This window comes from Pinus tabuliformis, chromosome 2_2 (assembly GCF_031772625.1).
Source record: "Pinus tabuliformis cultivar Carrire ecotype Pingquan chromosome 2_2, CPIR1, whole genome shotgun sequence".
In the NCBI taxonomy this organism is placed as follows: Eukaryota; Viridiplantae; Streptophyta; class Pinopsida; order Pinales; family Pinaceae; genus Pinus; species Pinus tabuliformis.
In genome coordinates this window covers 987188691-987197023 of record NC_142300.1, presented here as the reverse complement: position 1 = coordinate 987197023, position 8333 = coordinate 987188691, and the positions used below count along the sequence as shown (strand labels likewise).

The 8333-nt window shown below is 30.8% G+C and overlaps 1 protein-coding gene across 2 annotated transcripts; it reads right to left on the bottom strand.

Annotated features, from left to right (window-relative positions):
* Window positions 1-606: 606 nt before the first annotated feature.
* On the bottom strand, window positions 607-7974 carry LOC149196624 (uncharacterized). 2 transcript variants are annotated; one of them, XM_089405591.1, is made up of 3 exons: window positions 7434-7974; window positions 6855-6962; window positions 607-1012 (listed from the first exon to the last, which is right to left on the bottom strand). In XM_089405591.1, exons 1-2 carry the CDS (start codon window positions 7733-7735, stop codon window positions 6869-6871), a joined length of 396 nt encoding a protein of 131 aa, XP_089261717.1. In that variant the 5' UTR covers window positions 7736-7974; the 3' UTR covers window positions 607-1012; window positions 6855-6868. The 2 variants fall into 2 exon arrangements, with proteins under 2 accessions (XP_089261717.1, XP_089261716.1); XM_089405590.1 differs by lacking the exon at window positions 607-1012 and having other exon boundaries at window positions 6559-6962; window positions 7434-7964.
* Window positions 7975-8333: the final 359 nt, after the last annotated feature.

Here is an 8333-nt window from a genome sequence, read left to right as displayed (position 1 = left end):
GCCACAGCTAAAGTTTTGCCTCTTTGAGAAGAGGACTTAAAAGAATGTAGAATTTACTCTAAATGCAAGCTTATTCTATGATGCAAGCAAAAGAAACTATTCTAAATCCTATCTTAATTAGGTAGATATAGATCTAACCCAACTAAGAGCAAGATAATTAAAGTATTGGGATTTAGATATGTCTTGTTTATAATGAATACCAAGTTAATAAAGTAGTTCAATTAACTGATATTATGGATATCAAAACACATCCTATTGAGACCTCTTAACTGAAATAATAAACTAGCAACACTCAGGAAGTAGTTCACATAAATGATATTGATTATCAAATCAGCAAATCCAATAACTAAACAATAATATGTGGAAATAGTTCACAACATATTACCATTCAATAAATCAGTTTTGATAAGGAAGATTTCTGAGTAAATAGTTACTCAGAAATCAGAAATTAATCCATAAGAACAGAGATATATGATAACAACATTCAGACAAACTATCCATATTGACAATAGTGCACAAACACGAATAAAATGACACATTCCTGTTACCATAAAAATGAAACTGATATTTGAAATAGTAGTATTAAAAATACCAATTTATTGCATCCATTTCTCTGATCTTGGTCTCCAACAGTCCTTTACATTGCTTGAACTTCTGCCTTTAAAACTAGAGCCACAATAGTGCAAACTCTGCCCCTCATACATAATTCAAGATACAAAGGAAAAATCCTCAATAATCCCCAGATCTGAGATTTTCTCTCCTCTCTCCTACAACTCTAAATTCTTATTACAATAGTGCTTTTAGAAGTCTAGCATTGCAGAGGAGAGCAGCCCCTTATTCCATTTTGCAATCTATTACTTATACTATTGGTGAAGGAATTCTTGAGAGAAGAGTTTGTTGAAGAGAAATCTGTTAAATCCAATTTTATTTGCTCAAAAATCCTGATCTTCAATTGCTGGAGCCTTCTCATTGATTGAGATCTTTTTTTTTTCATATTCTTTCCACTGTTTTCCTGTAAAAAGAAATCAAAATAAATTAACATGCAACAATAAAATCAATCATGGTATTGCTGGCATTTAAATCAAATCCAATCGAATTCTATTTAAATAAATAATTGAAAATAATATATAAACTTTCTCTTGATGCCTGGGATGGTTTGATTGGAAAATAATATCATTGACCAATGGATCTGCATTTAGAAGAGGCTTTGGACAAATGAAAATGAAGAAAATAACTCAGATTATTGATTTTGTTTTCAAAATTCGGAGTCTGATCTTCTGCCTGATTTTTGACTCAATAAATGATTAAATTTGTTGGTGAAACCTCCTCCAAAATGTTCTCCTTGATTTTCTCTTTCCAATGAGCCGTCCTGGGCCTCATTTGGCCAAGTAAAACTCATTCTATGGGCTTCCAAAGTTGATGAGTCAAATTTGGCATGAATCTGGAAATTTTGTTGTTGGGCTAAAATCAGAATTTGAATTAAAAATCTAATCCTAAATTAGTTTCTAATTTAATTGTTAATCATTAATCTAACTAACTAATATCTAATTAACTATTTATAAACAAATTTAATCTAATTAAAAACTAATTCTAAATGATATTTAAATCTAAATTAATAAATTAATTAAATATCCTAAATTAATTAATCTGATTAAATTAAAATTCATTAATTAATTAATATATATTAACTAATTTAAAATATTAAAAAATTAATTTAATATATTATATTATATCTTTAAACTAATATACCTACCTTATATTACTTACCTTTCCTCACTTCACTCATACGTATGAGTGATTCGAAAACTTGAAATCAAATACCAAATTTTTAATGCGACTTGAGTTAATGCGTCATGCTCCATCGCATCGGTGAATCAGAGGATGGACGGGATATCGGGGGTCTATAAAATATGTTGCGAATAAAACTTGCGACCCGATATCGCATCAGGGTGGTTTATGGAGTTTTTAAAATATGTTGCGAACCAAGACTTCCGATGCGATTAAAAGCCCCGATGCGATCGGAACAATTTTTATTATATATTTTTTTTGTTTTAAATTTTTAATTTAATTAAATTAATTATATAATATATTAATTAATTTAATTAATTTAAAATTTAATTTTAAACTTAAATTTTTATTTTTGTTTTATTTTTATGAACATAAGTTTCTAAACTACAGCCACTTGGAAAATAAATGAAAAATAAACTGCAGCCACTTGAATGTTTAGATTTTTGAGATTAGGATTTGATTTGGAAATTGGAGTAAATTTCTTAAATCTTGATAATTAATGATTTGGCCGCATAACTAAAAATGAAAAATGTTAGTAAAAACTCGCTACAGGTTAATATTTAAATTGAATGCCTTATTGAACTAATTTATTTACAAAATGCAATATTGTACATTTTATGCATTTTTAACCCAGGCTAGATAAATGATGAGACTTCAAAGGAGTGCCATTTTCAAACCAGTTGACCAAATGAGGCGAAACAAGCGTCAATCGGAAGCTTGTAAAAAATTGATTCTAACAAAGCAATCAAAACAAGAATCCAAAGAAAATGTAAAATTAACGAAAGCGTAGGGCAATCAACTAAATAAAAATTCAAAAAGGTGTTTAGCCAAAATTTTTATAGAAAGGGTCCCCATTATTTGAAGTGAACAAGTCAAAAATGGGGGGGTTGTGTTTTTACCACAACAGGACTTTCACTTAATAATTTGATGCCTTTGGATCCGATGCACTTTCATGCATATGTTGTGAATGATTGTAAGACTATTCTTTCATTTTTTGCAATGTATGTTTATGTTTCTACATACTAATGAAAATGAACTATTTCATTGGATTTGGTATACATCTTGTTGAATGTGAATTGTTACTTTCTTTTATGATCATTGTTATCTTGTGAACTACTTTGTAGGTTAATCAACGATTCTTTCTATGCTCTTGTGTGTCTCTTTTAGGATAATACTATTACATTTATTCTAGAGGCTCACTCTTTATTTCCCTTCCGTGAAAGTACCTTATATACATTGCAATTGTATGCTTCACAGTGTCAACTTGCTTGTTTCAAAGGTTGTGTGCATAATCTCTTATGTTGATAATTGCAGTCAAGGCAAATATCTAAGAATAATGGCAGTCGAGCCTATTATCCAAATGGGTCTCCTACTCCAAACCATGTGAGGTCTATTTGGGATTTCATACTGAGGATAACCCTATGTTGGTGGACTTCCAACACTGTCAATACTAGGAATTAAATAAAATATTTGAATATGCATGTTAAATAATATGTTTAATATCTACTTCATATATATCTTTACATAGGGAAAGTAAAAGTAAAATAAAATTTAAGTTGACTATAAATAAATTATTTTAATGTACACATTAAATAAAATAATTTTATATCAATTTGATATACACAGTGAAAAACTATTTGAAAGTAAAAAAATCCATTACTCTCTGATGAGAGAGAGATGTGCCATTCATATTTTTCTTAATATGAACTTGGTATGTGGTATTTAAAAATATTAATTACAAAAAACATTGTAATGTGGACAATGTGGTCTTTAAATAAAATGTTTCAATATCAACTATGTATGTATTATATAAAAGTTAATTGGGGTTATCTCGGTGGTTGGGTGGAAGATTGATATCCTTCTAACCTTGGTTCAAATCCTCGCTAGTGACATTTTGAGCTTTGATGCCTTGATGCTTAATTTTCACAATGACTTAGAGACTAACAAAAACACTCTTAGGTGAGTATAATTGTGGCTTGGCATGGGACCAACAACCTCACTCTTTGGACTGAGAGGGAGGTTGATTTCATTCCTTAGAAAAGATAAGAAAAAGAGAAAATTACGATGTCCATGTTGATTAACAAATTTCAATGTAAACTATTTATAAAAATAATAATTTATAATTAAAATGTTTAGCATGGTCTAACTATTCTATAGGTATATTTTTTAGTCAATTTTGTCTAAAATCCATTAAAGATTTGTTGGAATTACAAGTTTAAGCTATATAGTCTACACAATTGAATACCAAGGGGATTTTCAAGGTATTGAATCGATTTATGTATTCAAAATGAAATTTAGAAAATAAAAACATTACAATCTCATAAAGAATTGTAATGTCAAAACATATTTTTGGTATGTTTCTCAAAATGAAAGAGATTTTCAATTCCTTCCATGATCAACAAGGAGCTGACACACACACACACACACACACACACACACACACACACACACATATATATATATATATATGAACTGGTGTAAATCTATCTTAACCTTAGATCTATCAAGTCATGATATGGATCAAATATTTTCAGGTGCAAACCTTTTTTGAAATAAAAAACTTGAAAAAATGTTTACAACTGAAGAGATTTGATCTCTCTAGGTAGTTGATAGAGATGGAGTTAAGGTATATTTAATCTCCTCATGGGATGACCGAGTGGTTGGTGGAAGGGTATGTTATCCCTCTACTTGGTTTCAAATCCCACGGGGGGATATCTGTGGTTCGTTGTGATAAAGGTCAAGGAGTGGGCCCCCCCACCCTCGTGGAGTCTCGACTCTTGCTAAGTCATGAATTCTTGGTATATCTATCTTATGACTATTGGATATAATCTTGGTGTTATAGTGGTAGCCGCTAAAAGATAGATTCATGCTAATTAGTTTATTTTAAGAAAAATAAAATTACTATTAATTAATCTTCAACCAACAATTTTTCTTTTTTAACAAAATGATAAATATAAACATTAATGTAATGCAAGTCAATGAAATATGTTTCCAAACAACTTGGTAATAAAACAAGGTAGGGTGATGGACCAACAAAAGGAAACCCAAGGGCGGCAAGAGCCAGGGAAAGTAATTGTTTTCTTTGAGAATAAAAAAGAACATAGGTATTTTTAGGGTTTAGGTCACAGTTCCAACAACCTTGTTGAAGCCTATTCCTTATATCAGGGTTTGAGAAAAATTGTGAATCTGGGAATTTAAGAGGTGATTATTTTTTGTGATTCCTTGGATATAATCCACCATTTATATTTAGGATATCTCCCCTTAGATACAAAGTTAAGTTAAATTTTCAAGCAGATATATCACTTGTATCAATGTATTCCCAAGAAGAAATGTCTCCATGTTCTCAGATCAAATGAATCCAAGGCTAATCACATGGTTAATTTGGATCAAGGCTAAATTAAGGTGAAATTTGGTAGCAAGGGGAAAATGGGTCTGTAACCAGAGCAAAGGAATAAAATTTCACAGTTTAATGTAATTTTGATGCTTTTTAAATTTTGGTTTTCGTTAGGTCAGTATTAGTGAATGTATAAGTGGAATATTGTAGACATTGTAGCATTTGTTCAAAAGCTTCAAGGTTAGAATGCTTTAGATGGTTGTTGATACATACTCCATTTCAACCATGTCCACTGGTTTCAACTTGTTTATGTAAACCGTTAAACTGAGCTTTAACTAAATGTCTTTTCATATAATAACTATTCTCCGTTCTTTTAAAAAAAATGTTAGGAACTAAGCAAACATGTTAAATTGGTTGTTGAATATAGAAAGAAAGAAATTTTATTATAGTTGTAGTGGTTTGTCTCATAGTGATGCAAAAATATTTTAGCCAAATAAATAAATATCAAAAGTTATATATAAATTATTTTTTAATTTTTACAAGTAATGTTTGGTTGTTGAATATGGAAATTTAGTTATGGTTTTAATAGTTTGTTAAATTATGATGCAACAAATTTTGGTCAAATATTATTAAGAGAAAATAATTTTTTTCAAATTGAGTTTAGATGTTTTATGTGATATTTTTTATTTCATGTTTTTGTTTCTACCTTCACTCTGTTTTACAAGTTTTGAATGTCAAACTTTATGAAAAATAAACTCCACACAAATGAATGAATGTACACCTCATAAATATAGATTAATATGAATTTAAAATAACAATATGTTGGTCAAATATTATTAAGAGAAAATAAAAATAAAAAATTTGAGGCTGAATTGGATGTTTCATTGAGTAGTTTTAAATCTCTCACTTTTATTCTTATTTTCAATCTCTTTTAGAAAATTTGAACTTGAGATTTTATGAAAACTAAGCCTTACACAAACCAATTAATATGTACCCCATAAATAAGTTTTTAATCTTTCACTTTTGTTATCACTTTCAATTCCTTTTAGAAAAAAATGAACTTAAAATTTTATAAAAATTAAACCTCACATAAACTAATTAATCTATATCCCATAAATATAGATTAATATGAATTTAAATTAATAATAATATATATAATCTAAGAAAAATACAATATTTTCTCTAATTTAGAATTGTTTGTTTTATAGCCAAATAAATACTAATAAGATATCTGATTACATACTGATTTCAAAATAATATATAAATCATAATATACTAAAATTTCAATTTGTTAAAAAAAATCACCTGCACAAAAACAAATGGCAATAACTAACCAAAAGCAAATCACCTTCACAATCCGGTAGAAGTAAGAAATTGCAAAACTACCCAAATCCAGTGGAAGGAAGAAATCGCAGAGCATATTTTAGTCCCCTTCATAGCAGAAACAAAAAAACCTTTATAGTATAATCCTTTAATCCCACTAATATGTAACATATGAGATGACGAATTCTTTGCAATGATCTATATACCAGTCTATTGCATTTTGCATTTGAAAATATTTGCTTAATCAGAATCAAGATTAAAACCCAGATCTGATTCTCTAAAATCAAAACACAGATCTGATTTCTTTTTAGCAGTAGTTTTCAACCCAGTATTCCATAACAATAGCTTGCTACTACTGTTTAAAAAAAAAAAAACTGTTAAAAAAAAAAACAATAGCTTGCTACTAAACTCGAGAGATCAAAATCAATAATAGGGAGCTGGTGGTCCGCCTCCAAAAGGGGGACAGCATCCTCCACAGCACATCTCTATCAACCAGCAGCAACACAGACATTGAAGCCTGCATTCATGCATCACAATTGCATTAATACTTGCATTTCATAGGTTGGAAGAAACCAGATAAATACTGGAACTGTATTTATTCCTAAAATAAATTTTTTTTTATTGATGTTTCTAATTATCTAATGTGATTCATAATCTTGACCAGAATTAGAATAAATACAATAAAATTGGGTAGTTTTTTTACTGATGTTTCGAATTATCCAATATGATTCATAATCTCGACAAAAATATAATGATAATCACATTTTTCCTGGATGATAAACCATATTTTTCTGCTAATAACCTAATGGATCAGAAAAAACAACTAAACTAAGCATTGACACAAAAAATACCACTGTGATAGATTTCGAAAAAACAACTCAACATGATTCAACTAACAGAAGCCTCAATTCCCAAGATAAAATTTATACCAAATTACAACAATTCTAATAGAATATTAAAAAAAAAAATTGGGCGATTGATTACTTACAGTTCTCCTATGCAGCCTGCAAAACCACCACCCCAGCCGCCACCCCAGCCACCACCCCAGAAGTTCCCGAGCATGGGAGGTCCTCCCATACCCCATGGGCCTCCAGGACCAGGCGGGCCGAAACCTCCTCCAGGGGGACCAAAACCGCCGCCAGGCGGGCCAAAACCACCTCCTGGGCCACCGCCGAAGCCGCCTCCTGGGCCACCGCCGAAACCTCCACCGCCTCCCGGGCCACCGCCGAAACCTCCGCCGCCTCCTCCCCCTCCAAAACCTCCACCGCCTCCTCCCCCTCCAGGTCCCATTAGGACGATGATCTTCTGATTCTGCTACCTGATTGATTGCTTCAACTCAGAGATCGTAAAAACAGTTCAAATTAGAGGTACAGAGATCATTTTTCAGAAATATTTAAGAGCTGGGGAGGGAGAGGGAAGGAGTATAATATTTGCTTTGCTTCTCGTGGAGGGTTTTCAACCAGCAGCCAGTCATACCTGCCATTCTCTGGTGCCTACCGGTTTCTGGTATCTCAAAAGTCAAAAGCTCTGGGCATCGATAACAACCATTCTTGTTGTACCACCATTAATTAAACTTATAAACGACAATTAAGTCATGGGTTAGAAAAGGATGATTTTTTTTTGCCTATGTAGAAAATAAAAAGGTTATGGTTTAGAGGTCTATTTTACGGTTTTATATTTTGATACACATATGCATTTTGCTAGTTAAGTAGGAACACAAGAATATATATATATATAAAAGTTAACCGAGAGGAGGCTTCCTTGATATATATATATATATATATATAAAAGTTAACCGAGAGGAGGCTTCCTTGATCCTATATAATTTATTGATTATTATTGGACCTTGTTTTAAATTAAATTATGGAAATGCAATTTTTATGGTGAA